The 20,501-nt window shown below is 40.5% G+C and overlaps 1 protein-coding gene across 1 annotated transcript; it reads left to right on the plus strand.

The window, feature by feature from the left end:
* Positions 1 to 25: 25 nt before the first annotated feature.
* Positions 26 to 19,874, plus strand: EAF1 (ELL associated factor 1). The gene is made up of 6 exons (XM_074150177.1): positions 26 to 195; positions 3,422 to 3,516; positions 6,799 to 6,935; positions 9,508 to 9,674; positions 15,563 to 15,793; positions 17,805 to 19,874. Exons 1-6 carry the CDS (start codon positions 93 to 95, stop codon positions 17,849 to 17,851), a joined length of 780 nt encoding a protein of 259 aa, XP_074006278.1. The 5' UTR covers positions 26 to 92; the 3' UTR covers positions 17,852 to 19,874.
* Positions 19,875 to 20,501: the final 627 nt, after the last annotated feature.

A 20,501-nucleotide genomic window follows, 5' to 3' on the forward strand; every position in this document is an offset into this window, starting at 1 on the left:
CGGTCCCCGGAAGGGCGCCGGGCGGCAGCGCACGGAGGAGAGGAAGGGACCGGCCGGGCCGGGAGGGGTGGGGACGGGACGGTACCGGGGCCATGAACGGCTCGGCGAACTCATTGCTGGACAAGGAGGAGCACCCGCTGCAGCTGGGCGAGAGCTTCGAGCGGCGGCCCAAGGCCTCCTTCCACACCATCCGCTGTGAGCGCCACCCCCTTTTCCCCTTGACACCCCCGGCCGGCCCTGCCGCGGCCGCCCCTTCCTCCCCTTTCTCCTCCCGTCCCCCGGCGGTGCGTCTCCTGCTGCACCCACCGGAGAGCCCCCTCTCCTCAGACCCCTTCCCCGGGCCGGCCCCCGGAGTGGGGAGCAGCCTAAGGTTTCCTCCCGGGGTCCTGCCGCGGCTTCTTACTCGTTAAGGGCCGTCCCCTCCCCGCCGGCCTGTGGGGGCCTCCAGCCCGCCACCACGAAACCTTCCTGCCCCCCTCGGCTCCTCAGCGCCTCCTTCCTGCCGCCACCCCAGGGCTTCGTCCCCCTCTCAGCGCCCGTCGCCCTCCACCTCCGCGCCCATCTTCCTTCCCGCGGGTGTTGTCCCCACAGAAATGACCCACCCCCGGCGGGCAGCCTGAGGGGAGAAGGGGAGGTGGGTGCTGGAGGAGGATTGAGGGAGGCAGGTCGGGGGAGGAGGAGGGCGAACGACTTAGGAAGTTTTCCATGAAGCGTGCGTGAACCGCTTAGGGGCACAAAGCCATCCCCCCCCGAGGAGGTGGCTTGACATTTTGTTTTCTCTTTTTTTATTTTTTATGGAGGTTGCAGGACAGGTAGGTCACCACAGGCCCTGGCCTGGTGGGAGTGCCTGGAGAGGAGCGCAGATGGTCAGCAGCCCAGGCGCCCACAGTTTGATATTTATTTATGGTTTTTTTTTAACTAGTTATTTTCGCCATGAAGCAACGTGTAACCCAGCAGCCCCATCCCTGGTTGTACCAACTCTAGCCAGCTGTAATAAGTCACTTCGCAGGAAAGCAAGCAGAAATTACTTGTACAGTAATTTTGCATACAGTACTATCTATTAAGTGTAAGAGATAGGGCCTTGAGCAGTTACAAAGGTTTTGAATAATTGGAAGGATATGTGTTTTATTGAAGACACCAGGTATTATTCCAACAACTAGTATTGGGTACATTTAATTTCATGTTAGAGTATTGTTTTGAGGAGGAGCTCATTGTATCTCTGCACTTGAATTCAGTGGGCAAGAAAATGCCTTTTCATCCCCTAAATGAGTCTGGGATTTAAAATGAGTAGTAAATCACCAAAAGTAAATGAAAGTAGTACTAAATTTATATCTCAGTAGCTTTGTATTAAGGTGGGTAATTTATACAGTTAACAGTAGGATTTTTTTGTTTTATGATGCATAATCCTAGGCCCAGTCTCATGGCCCGTATTCATCCACTACGAGTAAGTAATTTCAGTGATATTAGCCACCCGAGTGCAACTTGAAAGAACAGCTTTCTAGACTGAGCTGTTACTCAAGCAGATGGTCAATGATTGAGGCAAAGCTATTTTGCTCAATAGGAAACTCTGTGTAGTGGATTAACACAAATTTTGTGTGTTTCACCCCCCTGGTTATATACAATTCCATCGTGCTAAAAAGTACCATGCCATATGTTCAGTACATTTAACTGTTATACGTAACACTGAACAGTTTTATCCAGCACTAACATACTAGCAAATATCCATTTATAAATCAGCATTTTAAAATAGCCTGACTATCAAAGGAATGAGATTGTTGTCTGATAGTGTGTGAATTAAACCTAAGCCATATCCAGATAGAAATACACTGGATTTCTGAAAGTGCTGAACTGAACTGAAAGTGCTTCAATAATCAATTTCTTAAGGGATTGCAAAGTCAAAGCTCTTCATACTATAAATGGAAGAATGCAGTTTTATTTCAAAAGAGCTTTCTATGTGCTGTATTTTCCATCTGTGACTTTCAAGTGAGATCTCTTCATTTCCTGCTTATAAATTTGTTTTCTAACTGTTGATCTGGAATGATTTATATGAGATTCGAGCATTATATTGTTCCTGTAATCCTCTTCACACTAACTACAATAAGAGGATTTTGTAGGCTAAATTTGTTTTGGCCTTCTTAAAATACTTCATTCCTTTCTGTAATGTTTATGAAATACTGTACTGAAAAACTGGATTATCCCTGGAAAAGACATCTTAAAAACATTTGACTTATGGAAAAAGGACTGTGGGCACATTTGGAGGGACATATGCACGCTCAGTCTACAGCAAGATTAGCCAAGCACATACACCTAGTAAACTAACCAAATGAAAACAAGTTGTTGAGTGTTTGTTTAGAGTAACTATATTTTGCTGATATCTAGGAAAAGAAGTGTGATAGTGATATTCCTTTTAATTTAGTGACTGTGCAGTTGAAACTCTTGATCCCTTTTTGGCAAAGACACCAGCTCATGTACAGCTGGTTTGTTTTATTTAGCAAGCTTGCACATAAAGTAGGTGGGAAACAATAGCTAGAAATAGATTGCTCAGATGAAAATGAAGGGTATGATTTGGTCTGACAGTTAAGGCATGAGGATTAAGTCAAGTGAGCCTGGTTACAGCACACTTGCTTGCCATTAATGTCCTCTTGATGAGAATTTATTACAAGCTGGAGGCTTGGGGTTTTTTTCTGCAAATGTGGAATTATATTTAAAATTTGTTCCGAGATATTAATTTCTTAACTAATGAAGTAATTAAAAGCCTTGATCGTGAATATGAATATGATTGCAGCTCTGCATATCCAGAGATGCTAGAATTGAATGGGGACTTATTTTAAAAACAAACAAACCAAAACAACCTGTATCTGTCTGATCTTATTTCCCTTTGTCTAAATCCTCTGTCAAAATATTACCGGTTCTGATACTTCTTTCTGGGTTTTATGGCTCATCAGCATGACAGAATAATGAGGGGAAAATACTTTAAAGTTAAAATATTCTGCATTCAAATAAATACACTAAACATAAGTGCCTTGTTTGGGGGACAAAGCGTTCCATACAATGCGACTTAAAACTAGGGTCAGCTTAAAGCTATTACAGTGTCTTACCTTCATCATGGTTTCTATCCACAGTGTCTTTGGAGTAGCATGGCACCTGCTGAAGTAAGATCAACACCTCTTTTTTTCCTCATAGGTGAGATCTGAGGTCTCCTCTACTCTTGAGGACATATTGTGGAGGCAAGATGGCTGTTAAATAGCCAGAAATATCAGTAAGACTAAACGAGTTAATGTCACTAAATTAGTATTTGCCACAGAGGGAGTTCTCAGGAGCCACATGAGCCTCAGGAGTAAATGTGCAGTGACTCTTTGCCAGGCAGGATGGCACTTCTGAAGACTCTAAGAAATGTAATTGCAATTGTTTTCCTCTTTAGATGATTTTAAGCCAGCATCGATTGATACATCTTGTGAGGGGGAGCTTCAAGTGGGTAAAGGAGATGATGTAACAATCACTTTGCCACATATTCCAGTAAGTTTATTATATATGTGTCCTTGTTTACTCTCCAACAAATCTGCGTTGTAGTTATAGTCTAATGTAAATGTTATTTTCACTTTCATCTTTGTTCATACAAATGGGTTCAATACGTGAGCAGCCAGATTTGTAGTGTGTTACCTTAGAAAAGGACTGTACAATTGAATCTTTGTAAAGAGTTATATTTGTAAGGTTCCAGTCTGTTCTTTACTTTTGGTTCCTTCCTACTCATTCTTGAATAACGAGAAGACTTCTGCTGTTAGCTGAAGCTCTATACCAGGTTTCCATCCGTTTTTAGTGCTATGGCTTAATGAAGAAAGGTAGAGTAATTTGGACTTCAGTCAAGGTTTGATGTTCAGAAGCCACAGGTAGGCCTGTAAGCATATTCTTGCCATTACTGAAACGTGCAGATGGCATAGAGAGTTCCCTGCCTTTAGCTTTATCAGTGGAGGTGAGGGGGGTGGTTCTGGTGAGTGGCAATGAAGTGGTTTCCTATCCACTTCCTACTCAAATTACACCATAAAGATCTACTGTGTGAGGATGACAGTCAAACAGCAGTAAAACAAGTGATCAAACTGTTTATAGGTGCAGCTGTTTTGTATTTGGAGGTTCAGTGGTTTCCTTACCAAAACAAAAGAAAGTGCTTGCATGCTGGAACTGGATTCGTTTATTAGCTGAAGTTAATACTATGTGTCAAGCCAATAAACCAGAATTCACCAACATCAATGGGTCTGGTGGTTGCAGGGGGGCAGCAGTCAGTTTGAAAGCCATATGTCAGATCCTTTTGGTATTGTTTATTCTAGCATGTTGGTGTTTTTAGCTGGTACTGTGATAATTCTCACTGAATGAGGCTTTAGCCTGCTTCCCCCGGCTCCTGTTTTTCATATGGCTTTGGTGACCTTTATCGCTGCAGGAAGTCACATACTGGTTTTTGCCTATAAAAAAGATGAGCGTGGTAGTGCTATGTGAGAGCAGGCAACAATACAATGAATAGCAGTGGCATTAATCTTGGATTGACTGGTAGCAGTGTTGTTTATTCATCTTTTGTGTAGAACAACATCACTTGTAATGTCCCTTTCCGAATCTCTGTACTGATGAGTTTCATTTGACTGTCTTCCCATGAGTATGAACACCTTTAAGCTTATAGTATGTTTCGGAGGCTTGGGCAGCTAACTGCACTGAATGCAGCCACTGTGCCTGTGTTGCTCCAAGGCCTGTGTTCCAGTCAGAGAGCTAGAAAGCCCTGAGCGTACTGGAAAAGAGTGAGAAGTTTTGAGATCGTTTCGTCCTAACAAGATTTACTGAATTTCTTGGATCTTGCTTTGGTTCTCAGTTGCCTGACAACTGGATAGGATTCAGATTCTAAGTTGTTTTTTGAAATTGCCTGGTCCCTGAGGACATGTCTGATAATTTGTTCAGCGAAGTTATTTTGGTGTCCCTTGCTGCTTGGATAAATTGAAGTACTATTTCTACATGTGGATTTAGTGGCTTTAATATTTGATAAACAGTCTTGGTTGAGGAAGTGAAGAATTTCTTCTTGTTAAAAAGCCCTCACACATGAAAACAAATTGATTAAATGTCACCTGTTTCACCTACCTCCTCCTTTGATCCTGTAATCAGCAGTATCTGTAAGCCACTGTTATTTAAGCACTCACATAACATTTAATTTTAAGTAGAAGGGTGGGACTGCTAATTTGCTTACACATTTAATTTTAAGTAGAAGGTGGGACTGTTAAGTTGCTTAAGCGGGATTCTATTTCTACTTATTTTTTTAGCCAAAATCACAGTCTTTGCTGAGTTAGGAAGCTTCTGGGTAGCAGAATCAATTTTTTTGATCAATTTTCATTAAATTTGTGCATTGTACGTTTCCTGAATTAGTTGTCAACAGCGAGCAGGATTTGACTTTCAACTTGCTTTTTATTCTGTTCAATGTTGCTTTCCTCTCTTAAATGTAGGGATGATAAAAATGTAACATGCCTTTGAAGATTGGACTTTCTTGAGACATTTTTTCTGAATTGTATCTGTATCCCTTACTGTATCTTTGTTGAGAATTCACATTTTTCACCTTTATTGGTTCAAAGCCATTTCAAATTGAAAAATATTCTATGTTAGCAATATAAAGAATAAGAATTGCATTCTGAGTGGTTAAAATAGGATTGTTCATTTTTGCTACTCAGAATAAAATGTAGAAGAGTACATTTTTTCCTTTTGTCCCTGATTTTGGTTGCTTTCCTACAGCATGTGCAAAGGTGCACATGAATAAACATATTTATTTTTTAATTTGTTTTGTACAGTAGCTATACATTACAGAGAAATGTGAGGTTTTGTAGTTGAGAACATATTTCTGTATATCCCCTTTGAGTAACATGTCCTTTTTTTGACACAGCCCGGGTGTGTATCCATGCTGCTGTGTGCCGATAGACCATAGATTCTGCCTCCTGTAACCCCAAAACCAGGTGTATGAGCCAGCCTGGACATGGATGCAGTACAGCTGAGCATAATCTCAGCAGTGTCAGCCGGTGTGCACCACTCCATGAGTTTGTCTTTATTGCTTCTCAGTCTAAGCCATTAGACTTTTATGGCTCTGTGCAGCATTGTGTGGACTTGGGGACTTTCTGGAAGGTGTCAAGATACCCCATTTGCTTTTGAGAAGACATTTCAGTTATAACTGCATGGCATCTCCATGTTAATCTTGACTTGGAAGAAGGCAGCTATTCTTACATAGTTTGTGACAGTTGCTTGGAATCCACTAGGAAAATACTGCCTTTTTTTTTTAGTGTGTGTATATATATATATGTATATATATCAAATACAAACAGTTTAAATTATTTTTCAGTCGACCACATATTTCTTTAGGCAACAGTTCTGATACACAAATTAAAACTTTATTTCTTACCTAAACCCAAGATCTCCAGAGCAGAAAAGTCAAGAAGATTTCTGACACTTGTCAGAGCCAACTATGCAAATTCAGTTATGTTACCATTTTGGGAATGAGAACTGTAAATAATGGCAACCATGGAGAAGATGTTTTGTCACTGCAGAGACACTTAAAATGATGAAAGGCATAATATTGCCTTCATATAATATTAGAGAACATCTGATCTGCTGCATATAACTGTATTTTTCCCTTTTCATGAATGAACGTTTTCTGTGAGAACTAAACATTAACTGCTTAGCCTCTTGGTCAGAACAATACATATAGTCATTTCTCTTAGTGTTTATAAACTTTTGGGTAGGGGAATATAACCAAAGAAATATGTGCTCTTTCTTTGATACCAGGGTTCAACTCCACCAATGACTGTGTTTAAAGGAAATAAAAGGCCATATCAGAAGGACTGTGTGCTTATTATCAATCATGACACTGGGGAATATGTGCTGGAAAAACTTAGTAGCAGCATTCAAGTGAAGAAAACAAGGTAAAGCTGGGGACAGGGCTGTTGATAGGATTAATTCTTGCTGAAATTTCTTCTTCAGACTGTCTTTTGAACCAGAACTCAGTTTTCTTTTATTTTGTAGTGATGTTTAATTACTAAGCCTTATGGGCTTTACATGGCCAATTATCTTCCCTAAAAATGCAAATAGGAGTTTGAATCCAAGAGTAAAGCATTTGTAAATTCTCCACTGCTGAAAAGGCGTAATTATAGTTTGCAGTGAAACACCTCTGATGATTTGAAGCTTTGGAAGCTGGCTGAAGGATGGGATGTGTTTCAGGAATCTCTAGTTAGCTGAAAAAGACCATGGAATTACTAGGCTGCCAGAAGTATTGTTGGACTTTCTAGGTTTGTTCCCTACAGCTTCCTGTGGGAGTCATGATTTTAATAATATACTCTTAGGGAACAAGAAACACTCATCCTTGTATTCATCAGTGATATATCAAGTGGAACCCAAGTCCAAAGACTCCAGCTGTGTGTGGGGGGAACTGTAGAAATAATGGTTATGAGGTTTTGCCTAGGAGAATTGATGAGGCCAGAAATCCTCTCTGACCCAGTATTCTTACTTCACTGCACAAATGCTATAAAGTGTACAGTTAGAACATTTTTAGTAGTCGTGCTGCTCTGCAGGTACCTAAAGTCTCTGGATCATGTTCTTTCAGCATCACTGGACCATGGGTAATTGAGATGTAAAGAGAAAGCAGTTATTCAAATGTCTCCTGAAGAAGAAGCTTTTAAATAATTTTACAAGTTTTACATTTAAAAAAAAAACAAAACAAAACACTGCAGTGTAGAACTTGTAGTTGCTAAAGCTACTAGAAATGTGGGTTGCAGCTCACCAGCAGCTGGCTGGAAACTTGCCAAGAATACCTTGAGTTCAAGGTAAATGGGCTATAACACTCCTCTGAATCAGTGATATGAAAACTCATCCATGTGGCATTCCATCTTGTCCAGTGGATATGAGCACGTCACAGATGAGATTTGAATTCCCAATTTAAGTTCAGCTGGACTTTGTCCAAGCGAAGCTTAAGTCAGAAAGGAGCAAGAAGTGCAGGAGGCCTTGGGTTCAGTGAGATGTTTAGATCCACTGAGTTTTGGCTCGGATGAGGTGAAAAATATTTCAACTTTTCTCAAGCAGAGGCAGGGTAGTAAAAATTGGGGATCCCTGTTTTGAGGAATAGTGCTTTGTGAAGTCATTCAGTTTTCTAGATCAGAGGTGTCTTTTTTTTTTTTTCATGGCTACTTTGATCTTTAATGACCTGTTGACACTCTGTGAGAGCAGAGTTTTTAGTGTTAACATCCTGATGACATTCATGGGGGAGTAATTGCACTTATTCTACATGGAAACTTCTGTAGTTCCAAGAGAATAATTAATACTGGAAACAATCTTTTGCTTTTACCTTTCACTTCATACAGTGAGTGTATTCCCAAATCCTCACTTCTATTGTAAATGACTGTGTAAGCTGCATTAATGTGGTATCTAATATCTGCATTTCAGTGATGAATGAAGAGGTGGTTCTGGGCTTAATTTTTGAGGTTGCATCTACAATTCAATGAGGCGCAGAGATACCTGAGTTAGGCCTAAATGTACTGGCTCAGATAGCAGAAGTGGTTTAGGTGAAGTCCCAGAAGTGCTTCATGGACTAGTTTAACTTGTTTCTCAGTGGGATTAGCTCACAGGCACAAAGTATCACACTGCGGAGATGGGACCCTCCTGGAACCGAAACTGAGCTCTAATATCCACATAAGCTGCTTCTGTGCAACACTGCATAAAGCCATACCCCCAGAGGCTTTGGTGTTACTCAATAAATACACCACACCTCATTATGCCGTATCATAGAGGGACCTGAATAAGTATTTTGTTTGGGGTTTTTTGTCTGCCAAGGATATTGACTGTCCTACAATCTCAATCACATCATTGATTCAGTAAAAGGAAGAAATACCTGATTTGAATTGAACAGCTAGGCATAGTGTTATTCTGGAGACTATTTCCCACTAAGGAAACAGCTTCAACTATTTTAAGGCATAATAGAAAGTGAATGAAAAACAGGAATTAAATGCTTGCATGCTGTATTTAGCAGTAAGAATGATTGCTGTAGTTGGGTTGACCTCTTAAACATCTCAAACTGAACTCTCTTTAATTGCAAGTGAGAAAATTGTTTCTTTTACTGGGATTGTTTTAAGCAGGATTTTGTTATGAGTGGATTTGTTTTATCATGTAGTTACTTTAAATTACTATAATTGCTTATTCTTTTTTAAAAATACAAATACTAATTTCTAAATTAAAGCCTTCATTGTTCTTCAAGTAGAGAATTTGGCACCACTGAACCACATCTGGATTTCAAAATACATTTTGTAAGGGTGTTGCAGTGTAGTTGTATATGCTTATTTGTTATTGAAAGTTAGTGTTGCATACAGAAAGCTGTAATTCGCTGTTTATAAGACAAAGTAGAGATCTGTGCAAAAGGAAGTCACAGATGATGCATTAGTACAAGGATATTGAAAAAGCTGAACATAGTTGCACAGTACCGCTGAATGTCTCTGGTTGTTTTTTCAGAGCAGAGGGCAGCAGTAAGATCCAAGCCCGAATAGAACAACAGTCTGCCCGAGCATCTCAGCCTCCTTCACAGTTTAGAGCCCCAACCAAGCCAGCAGTTGGGCCTAAAACTTCTCCTTTGAAAGATAATCCTTCACCTGAGCCTCAGCTGGATGACATTAAGAGAGGTAAAAAAGGGTTTGTAGTTTCCTGAGTTTGGGTTGGGTTTGTCTTTCTTTGTGATAAAAATTATGACTGTACAATTTATAAAAATGTTAGAATGTTCAGGGATTAAAAGATGGTACTTGACAGCTGGTTTGTCATCTCTATATCTCATTTTAAGGCATCTTAGTATATTATTTATTTTCTTTTGCCAACATAGATATTTATAATGCAGTTGTCTCTGGCATGACAGAACTTTCTCTTTCTGGATAATTTTCTCTCTTCCAAACTATTTCTTTGTTCTGAAAAGAAGACAAAATAAGCACGAATTCAGAAACCTATCGCTGAGTGCAAGACAAGTTGAATGGGTGTCTTAGCCAACGATGACAACAACAACAAAAGCTAATGGTCTGAGATCTAGTTATGCAATCAAGTAACTTGGATGGAAATTATTCCTGCACTGAGTACTGAGTAAGGTTGGAGCCATTTGCCAGTGGGATGGGAGGGCTGGATGACTTTGTTCCCATCACAAGACCTGGAGGATGTGCCGTGCCAAGCAGTGCTAGTAGGGGAGGGATGAGAGAGTGAACAGCCCTGCAGTTTCCCCTTTACCACAGCCACTCCTCTGCAGCTTTGATCACATCTGCCATATAGTTGCTATATTTCTGTTAAAGTGCCAGCACAGGGATGACTGGCTCAACTCAGTCTCCTGCTCAAGCAATGCCTTGTCTCAGTGTTTCACTGCGGGCAGGGCGCACTTTCTTTGCCTATGTCCTTCCTGTCATACTGGTGTGGTATCTGGTTTTGTTGTGGATAAAGAGGAGGACTTCACTTTTAAATTTTTATTTTGTTCTCTTTTGTTTCTTGTCTGGCACCAGAGGCAATTATTTTATTTTAAGATTGTCCTTTCTGTCTAATATTTTTTTTTCTCGATCTCTTTTTCTTTCTCTTTCTTCCCTCTGTTCCATATAGCTATTTTTGCCTATAGGCTTAGCCGATGTTAATTGCCCAGAGTATTTTAATTACTTAGCAGGGTATTTTTGTCAGTTCATGGTAATCACTAGGTGACATTTTTTACTGCTAAGCTATCTGTGTGTTTGCATAGGTGCTGACTGGTCTCACTCTTTCGCAGCAGTAGTATTTTCAATACCTGGATGCTGGTCAGCAGACAGAATCAACGTCTGAGAGTCTGTTAGCTACATTTCCCTTAGCTGCATTGCCATTTTTATTTTCTGTGTAATAGGTAAGGAGAAAGATAACAGGTGATAAATCAATTAAAAAAATTAGTTGTGAATTTTAAATGTCTTTTCTTGTAGTATGTAATAAGTTACTTAACCGTTGGGGCACTCCTTTGTATACAAACAGCAATTTGTAAAGGTCACGTTATAGTAAAATAATTTCATTTGTCTGGTGTGACATCTATTCTACAAAGACCATTTTCTAGTGGTCTAAGATATAAGTCACATTGTTTAGAACTGTTCTGGTAATTTTCTTGCCATTTGATCATCTTTTGTAGGGAAGTACCTCGAAATAAATAACCTGTAGAGTTTTATTTCCAAAATCAGGCAGAAGAACACCTGACTTGTACTAAAAATAGGACTTCAAGTTGGTGTTGTATAGAGAGATTCCTTCAAGACCCAAAAGGAGCACTAATACCTGGGGAGGGTTTTTTTTGTTTACAGTATATGCTTTTTATAACTTTTTTCTAGCATTGATCATCTAGAGCGTCAGCATTACTAAGCCATTTATATCATAACGTACTTTGGGAAAGGTAGAACTAAAATGGCACCATCTACAATGAAAATAATTAATAAAACTTAACTGTAAAAGCTGTGAGATAGTCTTCAGTCCTGTTATCTTTCCTTAATGTGTCTTTTTATGAACAGTCTTGTAAGTTCTGAAGAGGCTATGTTCTTTCCATTGGGGCAGTAGCTTTCCTTTTGGGTGAAGTACCTCATTTGTACGGAAGAAAGATACGCATAAAGCTGAAATTCTGTTTTTTTTCTTTAATGGACGCAGGACAGAACTTAGTCCCCAAAGGAGGTGGTTGAAAGGATCTCTGACACTATGCCACTCTATTGCTCCAAGTATGTCCTACTTAATTAAGGGTGTGGTAAGACACACAGCCCTTGTGATGTTTAACAATAGTTTTAAGGTAACCTCAGCACAGGTTTCTGCTTTCCCCTGATACCCTCAGCTGTGCATTCCCATAGCTCCCCTTACAGATGGGCTGGGAAACGAACTTTCAGGTAGGTGGGTTCTCTGTCCCATTACACAGCTGTCTAAGCAGCAGTGCCTGAGGACAGAGTCAGAGCATGGGGGAGCTGAACCAGTCCTTCATGCAGAGAGGCCTTTGGGAGGCTGTGTCTAGGTGCTGCACCAGAGGAATCTTTTCCCCTGCAAGCTTTTGTATTGTCCTACTGCCTGAAAGGAGCAAAAGAGAGGGTAAGGCTTGTTCTCGTAAATACTTGGCTACATCTGATAACATTTCATTAAGCGGTGAACATTTGCACACATATACCACAATACAACCATTTATGTGCATGAAATAATCACTGTTTATCAGACATATTTGACCACAACAGAAATGTTTTCAGTAACATTGACATAATTACAGCATGCCGTACTTGGAAAAAAAAAAAAAAACACAGAAACGTATTTCTGGTTTGGAGACTACTCTAATTCTAACTCTTGTCATCTTTTAAACCTTAAGGGTGCATCAACATGAGGCGTTTGATCTTACGGCACAAAAAGATCTAGGAGAGGTCTGACTCTTTTGTTGTTCAGCTTAGCATATATGTACACTTATACACACACTACTATTTTAATTGGAGGCACTGCAAGGAAGTATTTAGCCAAGGCTTCGGTACCTGTAACTGCACTAAGCATAACAAGCAAATAGGAAAATGCAAAATTGCACAATTTTAAAGCAGATATGTTTTTCCTACAAGGCTTTGGTGCCATCATTGGCTCAGCCACCATCTTTGACAATGTGACACAACAGGGTTTTGAACAGACTTCCCTAGTGGTCCTGCTGGAGTTCTGTCTGACAGACTTTTAGCGATGCAGCCATCCCCATAACATCAGTGGATGCAGTTACTTTTTTTTCTCATTTACACAGACAAATGTTTAGAACTCTGGGCTCAAGGAATTAAGAGACGAGAGACCTAAGGGGAAGCTGACAGCCCAAGGCAAAAATTGACTGGAAGATGGCTCAGACCAAGTTTCACCAGTGACTGCTGTCACTGGGAATGCCCTTAGCTTCCCAGTGTTTGAAGCTTGTGTTATTGGTGCTGTTTTGCTTTTCCTGCCTGTATTCAGCATAGTGGACCTTACCAGTTCTTTCAAGGCATTCTCCCTTTCCCTTCTCAAACCAAAACCTCTATTATGGGCTCTTAGTTTCCGCTTCCCTAGCAGAAACCCTGACTTTTCAATCTGACGCTAATCTCCAATTCTGTTTAAAGGCTCATCTTCCTTTCCCATTTGTCAGACTGCGTCACTTCCTTCCTTCAGCTATCTCCTTGCCTGCTGTATCAATTTCAAACTTCTTGTTTAGATATTTTTTTTTTCTAGTTCTCTGAAGTGCATTTCTTGTTGCATCTTTTCCCCTTTACCACCGATGCCTATAAGATTGCTTCACGATCTTCACACTATGTTATATGCTACTTTCTGGACTCCTGTGTTCTTCTCAGCCCATGTGCCAACACTCTTCCATTTCATCTATAGACTCTGTAGCTCTGTAAACATATTTGTGTAATTCTCGAACACTTGTTCTTTATTAGACTTGTTTATTGAATGTTTTTACAGTATGGGCTGTGGCCTATAGGTGATTGTTCTTGCTACAGTCCAGAATATTCTAACAATATATTATTATTATCAGTATAACATAACTAACCACTCTAATTGTCACTAGAGGTACGTGTAAATTTTATACCATTAAGCTAGGGGGAAAAAAAAATTAAGTTTGGGCGAATAGTTACCATTTGAAATCCTTGATATGGGTAGGCTGAGAATAGTGACTTACAGGAACTCATTTGTCTGTGTATCAGACGCCAGGCTTGAAGTGGATTTTTAAAACCTGCAAGACTGTGTTGAGAGGGATTAAGGGAGAAAGACATTACAGTACAAGGCAGTATCTTCTATTGGCCTAATCATATATTATTCTTCCCTCTTCCAATGGTCTCTTGTGCTTTGTTTTCAAGGTGAAAGAGTTTTACCTGGCATACAAATGAAGTGCAGAAAACACAGGTGGTCTAGTCAGGAATTTAGGTTAGGAAGTAAGTTGGAGGAACAACCCTGCTATACTTAAATACCCAGCTGGAGTTAGTCATATGGTTATTCCCTTCCAATACACCTTCCTTGCCTCTGATTCAATATAACTATAGTATTTGAAATTGAGCTCTGAACTTTGAAATTGAAAAATAGCCGGTTTAAAACTGGTAAAAAAAGCCCTTAATTTCTAAAACCAATACATGCTGAGCTACAGGAGCTCTCCATAAAGTAATGTGGAGGCTGAAAACTTAGCTGTTCATCTGTGATGTTAAGCAGCCCAAGGAAAACGGGCCTTATTAAAAAGGGGAGGAATTACTTGCTCCTGCAGGGGCTAAAGATAAGCATTAAAATTGTGCCATTTTTACATAAAGGAGAGACTTATTTTACATGATCTGGCTATGGCGTACGCAAGAGCAACGTCCCCAGCTGAGGAGCTGGGGTTCCTCTCACTCTGACACACATCTGACCTAAAGTGAATTACCCCTGGCATCAGTTCTCCATTTGTCAGGTAGAGATGATACCACCTCACCTCTCTCTTCTTTCATTCTTGTCCCTTTAGCCTGTAACTTCTCCAGGGCAAGTACTGAGTTCTAACACTCTGGGTATAGAACTGTTAGAACAACAATCTAAATTTTGAGGGTTTCACATCCTGTGCTTAACATGTGTGAGTATTGTTCTCTGATGGAAAGCTGCCTAGGTGAACTGAGTCATTAAATACTTGACTTTGTGTGTGGATACAAAAGAATTTTCCTCTGATAGTGTTTAGGCCACTTATAATTATGACAAATTTAACAATATGCTATGATTTGGGGTGATTTACCCTAATAGCTGTTTAGTAACCAGTTGTTCAGCCAACACTAGCTGTTGCTGATGCGGCAGTTGTGGTGCTGTCATGGTATTCCAGTGTTTCTTTGCACTGGAAACCCTGAAGTAGGGTGTGTCGGACTTGAATAACTTCCCAGTTTCAGAGTAGACTCTGTATTTTCCTGGCTACTTGTAAGCTTTGTAGAAGGTTAAGGTATTATAACCACTCCCCAGCAAGTGAGTATTCTCATCTGCCCCACTGCAGAGTTATCTGATGTCATCCACCTCCTTCTGAAGTTAGTTCAAAATGAAGCATGTGACTGCGCTGGAGCAGTTTTGTACATTATCTGAAGTCAAGGCAGTTTCTGTTGTGATCGTGTGGCTATGCCCTCCCCCCACTTTCTGTGTTTTCCAAAAGCCTAAATGTCACTGACATCTAACAGTTTAGGTTCCTCCACTTTAAGATACTTTTTAAAATGGACTGGCTACTGGCCTGTAAAACTCAATCAGGAAATGTACTTACCTTGTATGTAGAGCATATAACCTGCTGGAAGGAATGAAGCAGGAAGTGCTTTCAGGAGTGTAACATATATAAACAGTAATAGTGGAAGTGAAGGTTTTATGATACTAACCTATGCTGTCGCTTCTTTAAATTTAGCTACAACTAAGTAAAAAAGCTTTCAGATTTTTTTTTGTTTTCCTTCCTGTCCCTCTCTTTCATGTGAGATATTTTGTGATAAATTATACTTGACAAAACTATTGCATTTTCACATTCTTTTCCAAAATGCCATGGGGCCCTGTTTATGGTTTCAACCAGATGAATGTCCTTCTATTTCAGAGCTGAGAGCAGAGGTTGAAATTATTGAGCAAATGAGCAGCAGCAGTGGAAGCAGCTCATCAGATTCAGAAAGCTCATCTGGGAGTGAAGATGAAAGCTCCAGCAGTGAGGGGGAAGAGCCAGCGCACGTTTCCCCTTCCCAGCCACCGCACCAGCAGTATAACAACAGGAATGCTGTTGCTAACGGCACCAGCAGGCCACAAGGAAGCAATCATCTCATGAACACGCTCCGTAAGTAAAGGCTTGTGTCTTATCGCTGTGGAAAGCTGCTTGAGACCACTCATTTTCTTAGCATGTTAGGCTAACTCCATGAAGTGCAGTTTGCCAAATAGTAATCCCAGGGAGTTGCACTGGCTGAAATATGGGGGTAGGTTTTTTGAACAGAGGGCTGAGACCTGTCTGAAGGTGTGGAGAACGCTTCAGTTTGGTCTAGAGCCTGTGGGCATCATGCAATGGCCGTGCTGAACATTAATTCAGGCCTCCAAGTGGAATGAGCGAGTAGAAAAGCATCAGCGTGGGAGGATCTGGTACACTGGAGAATGGGAATTATTTTAATGTGAAAACACAGATTAGACATAAATAGTTGGGTTGTCAGTTAAAGGTCTGTAAAGAATTATGAATGGCACAAGGCTGTCCTGTGGTCATAAATGCACAGTCTCTGTGGTTTTCATTATTAGGTGTATTGCTTTGCCAGAATATTTACTCTATACTGTTTTTTTACAAATACCACATTTTGAAGGGAAATTTGAAGTGCCATGTGTTTGGTTAAAATATTACAGCTATGGCATTTGCAAACACTGAATCAGTACAAACTCACTCCACCCTTTAAAAAGTGTAAAAAACAATTTTAAAGTTTGTCCCACAAGACTCTCTCTAGGGAGATGATGTACATCTGTGTTGCTCTTCCGTTATGCTAAATCAGGTATATTCTAACTCAGTGGATTTAAAATATTGCATTTACAAGAAACTAGAATTTGGTTATCGTAAATTATTCTTAATTCCTCCTGAGGCGTGTTTGCATACAGCTCTTGGCACCCACACATAGGGAACTGGTGGAGTTTAAATACAGATAAATGTAAGGTTTCCAGTTTCTAGAAGACAAGTGTATTATACAGACAATACTGAAAAGGCCGACATGAAAACTGGAGAGGCCTGTCGGTCTTCCTGTCAGTAATGAATGTCTAAGTGAAATCTAAAGTTCAACAAAGTCAGTAGGACTCTTTCCGTTTCTGGTTGTGAGCTGCCTCTTCCCTGCTTCTCCTAGACCAATACAGCAATACAGTATCAAGAAGCCTCTGACTCCAGGAAAATTTGGGAACTGGTAGGGTAGCTCCTTTTTTCAGGCAATGATTTTTGCCTTTGGATTTAAAATCCTTTTGCCAAGGATTAATATGTCCTTGAGCATTCAAGTCACTTGTGACCATCTACGTGGGGAGAATCACCCCTAACCCAAGTTCTTGTTTCATAAAAGGGAAGAGGAGATGAAGAAATCCAGGGCATAGCCATTGCATAGCTGCTCTGCAGCTGTTTGGGGCAGAGCCATAGGAGAATGCTGGAAGAGCTAGGTTCAGTTACCAGACCACAAGCATGATTCTTGCCCCCTTTTATCCCCTGCACCTCACCAAATCACACATGCTCTGCAAAACAGGGTCTGAGACTGTAGGTTTGGTCCGTATCCTGGCATTTTGTTTGATCTCTCTTTGCACTTTGGAGGGGGGCCTTCACCGTCACAGCACGTGTCAGCTTAGTTCAGCCAAAAACCTTGAGTTGTGATGGCTTTGACATTTCTTTTGCTTTATTGCCATGTGGAGGCCTTGCCTTGGCTACCCAAATGGCCTTAATAAAAAAAATAATTCTATTTTAAAAGGGCCAAGAAAGCCAGGGAATTCCCCAATGCCTTGTTCCAGAGCCATATAGGGGAGCTTGGCTGGGTGAAGACTGTAGAATGCCTTCTGCAGCTGCTCATGTGGGGAGTGCCGTTCTCCCACCGGGAGCAGCTTTGGTGGCTCTGGAACCAAGGACACTTGGTTTGGCCTGGATCCAACTGTGTGTTAGCCCTGTGCAGCTCTTAATATTCTCGGGCACGGGGAGCGGTTCCATTAAATGACAGATGATGTTTGCATTCATTTCTTGTGTTATTCTTATTTAAATCTTCCAGTGTAAATGTGACTGTTGTTTGGTTTGATGGCCATGAAATGTGAATTAACGTCTACCAACTTGTGTTGTTTTTTGTTTTCCCTAGGAAATGACTTGCAGTTGAGTGAGTCTGGGAGCGACAGTGATGACTAGAGGCTGAGCTTTTGCTGTTTCTGTTACATATACATGAAGAACTAATTTACCTTGAAGTGATCCTGTTGCTTACAAAGAGGAGCTGGCACAGAGATAGTTCCATGTGTGGAGTTTTAATAGAAGAAATGCTTAGCCCTGCAAAATAGGAGATGTTGGGGGCTGTTTTACTTTGTGAATTAAGTGTACATTTTGTGTATATTCTTATTCTTTTAAAGTTTTAAATAGTTATGTACAGTGGGTAAGCCAATGTATGTTCCTGTCTATTGTAAGTTTAATGTGTAATTTTATGATGTCATCTAAAAATTTATTGTTTGTAGAAGATATTCAGCCCATCATGACTTTGCAGGGGGGACTTTTGTATATTGGGTGAGCATGAGCCAACAATGAGTTTAAAAAAACATACAGGAGCTAGTTTGTGCACTGAAGTGGGACTGTCGTAAATTTAAGTTTCAATACTAAGTTGATTTCTTTGGTTTGGGACTTTTCTAATATCTTTTGATTGCTATTTATGGTTGATTTAACGGACTTTTAAACAGTTGGAAAAGAGAAATCATAAAACCACGTTAGTCATAAACCTTGCTGCACCAGTGCCTTATAAGCAGGTTTTTTAACCAGAGCTTCAGTTCGTGCACCTTTCTTGTAGGGAGCAATACTGAAACCTCCTCAGATTGCTTTGGCAAACGAGCTATATTTCACATACAGCCAACTGTACTCTGAGGGTAGTTGCTCTGGCAAGATAAAGGATATACATCAGTCACCTGAACATATCAAGATAAGAACCAGATCACCATTTTTTTGTGCAGCTGAAATGTCTCATTTTAACTCAGACATTCAAACCTAGTCTTCAGAAATATTTAGGAGCCTGATTACTAGTGAAATTGCAATGTCACAAAGATAAGATACTGGACTTACTGAAATTGTAAGACCAGAGCCCTCTATGCAGTTTCTTTGAGACTGCAAAAAAAGAGATGACTAAACAATTAACCATGAAACAGCAGAAGTCTCTCTCCCACCACAGTTGTCCAGGTAGACTTCAGTCCATATCGTTTGCTGGACGGGATCTCTGTGCTTGGCAGTGCAGGAGTACACAGAACAGGAAATGTTTGCCTTGGGTGAAATTCACCCCTGTTTAAGGGGGTTTAAAGGGTGCTTAGTTGGATTATCATTAACTTTTTTTGCTTGCATGGAACATGAGTGCTACAGGCAGCCCTCTTACAGCTTGGACACCAGGCTGACTTTTTTAAAAACAAAATTCAAGTGACATAGGACAAGTGGTGCTGTAGTTGTGGTTTAATCCAGGGGAATAGGAAGCTGAATTGGAGGCCTCTCCATTCTTAAGTGTCTGCTCTGCACTGCTTTTGTCTGTCAGTTTGTGTTTTAACTCCTGTTTGTTTACTGTGCTCTTTTTTTTTTTTAAGACATTGAAGAGCAAGGGGACATTTGAAGGGAGATTTTATTAAATGGTTTATTTTTTTTGCATTGGATACATATTTAGGCATATTTTTGCATTATTGTACATACATTTAAAATACTTGGTTTTTTTAAAAGTGTTTTATGATGTGGGTACATATTTTAACAGAAAATTATGAAATATACTTGATGTAAAGCCACAATTGCTCTCCTTTTTTTTTTTCTTTTTTTTTTTTTTACTTTTCCCCTGTGCTTCCTCCAACAGCAAAAGTGCTCTGTTCTAACAAGCTTGTACCAATTTGGGATTTTACACTTTGGTGCAGGAGATCTGCTGGGTAGTTGGCAGTCTAATTAATGCTAATACTGTTCCTGACTTTTCCCCAGCTTAAGATTTGAATAAGCAGGGAGGCATTTCTCTGATGCCATTTCCCTATTACTGGAGCTTATTCCTGAGTTCTGTTGACATTATTTGTGCTTAATGGAAAAGCAGCGGTGCAGCATTTCCATTGCTCATCATTCACTGGCTGCACATGCACTCTAAAATCCAGAACGTGTCATAGGAAGTTTACTAGTTATATTTAAATAAAATATATGAAACTTAAAAGGATAAGACAACACCAGGCTATGTTGATTTGCATCGCCAATTTAATCACAGTTTAGCCCAGCAAGTGGGAAAGCTTCATTCAGATAATCAATTTCTGCCTTGTTTTGTACCTGTACTCTAGGTCACATATCCCTGCTATCCCTCCCTAAAAGATTTCTTCCCCTCTCCGGTAACAAAACTGACATTTTTTCCCACAATTACATACAGCTTTTAAACTACATTTGGCCATCTTTCGTGCCCGCTGGAGACGCGTTGTATCAAGGGTAGCCAGCCAGTTGTTCGTGAGCTGTTTAGCTGCACATCCCACACCCAGACTACAGCATCTGGCTGGATGTCCACGGGGCTGGTGAGTAATGTGGTGGCCCACAACCCGCTTGTGGGCTAAGCAGGACAGTCCCTACGCGTGCGTGACCAGCCTGTCCCCTCCCTGCCACTGTGTCCCGAGTGGCTCCTAGCATCTCCTGCCAGAGAAGCTCACTGGGATCTCTACCTTTCCCACAGGTACGTGGCATGTGTTTCGTGAAGGTGAACTATGTGGAGACTTCAGTAGGTGACTTGTAGCATCAAAAAGGGTGACTGCCGCTTTTTTTCCTTTTTTTTAAATATATGTGAGTGTGTTTTAAAGCCATTGCCAGC

Source organism: Numenius arquata, chromosome 7 (assembly GCF_964106895.1).
Source record: "Numenius arquata chromosome 7, bNumArq3.hap1.1, whole genome shotgun sequence".
NCBI lineage: Eukaryota > Metazoa > Chordata > Aves > Charadriiformes > Scolopacidae > Numenius > Numenius arquata.

What these genes read in the sequence shown, in the direction of transcription:
- EAF1 (XM_074150177.1), top strand. Translation starts at nt 93, where the DNA reads ATGAACGGCTCGGCGAACTCATTGCTGGACAAGGAGGAGCACCCGCTG. An exon ending in TCACTTTGCCACATATTCCA is followed by an intron (nt 3,517 to 6,798) that starts GTAAGTTTATTA and finishes CTTTGATACCAG; the next exon opens with GGTTCAACTCCACCAATGAC. An exon ending in ATTCAAGTGAAGAAAACAAG is followed by an intron (nt 6,936 to 9,507) that starts GTAAAGCTGGGG and finishes TTGTTTTTTCAG; the next exon opens with AGCAGAGGGCAGCAGTAAGA.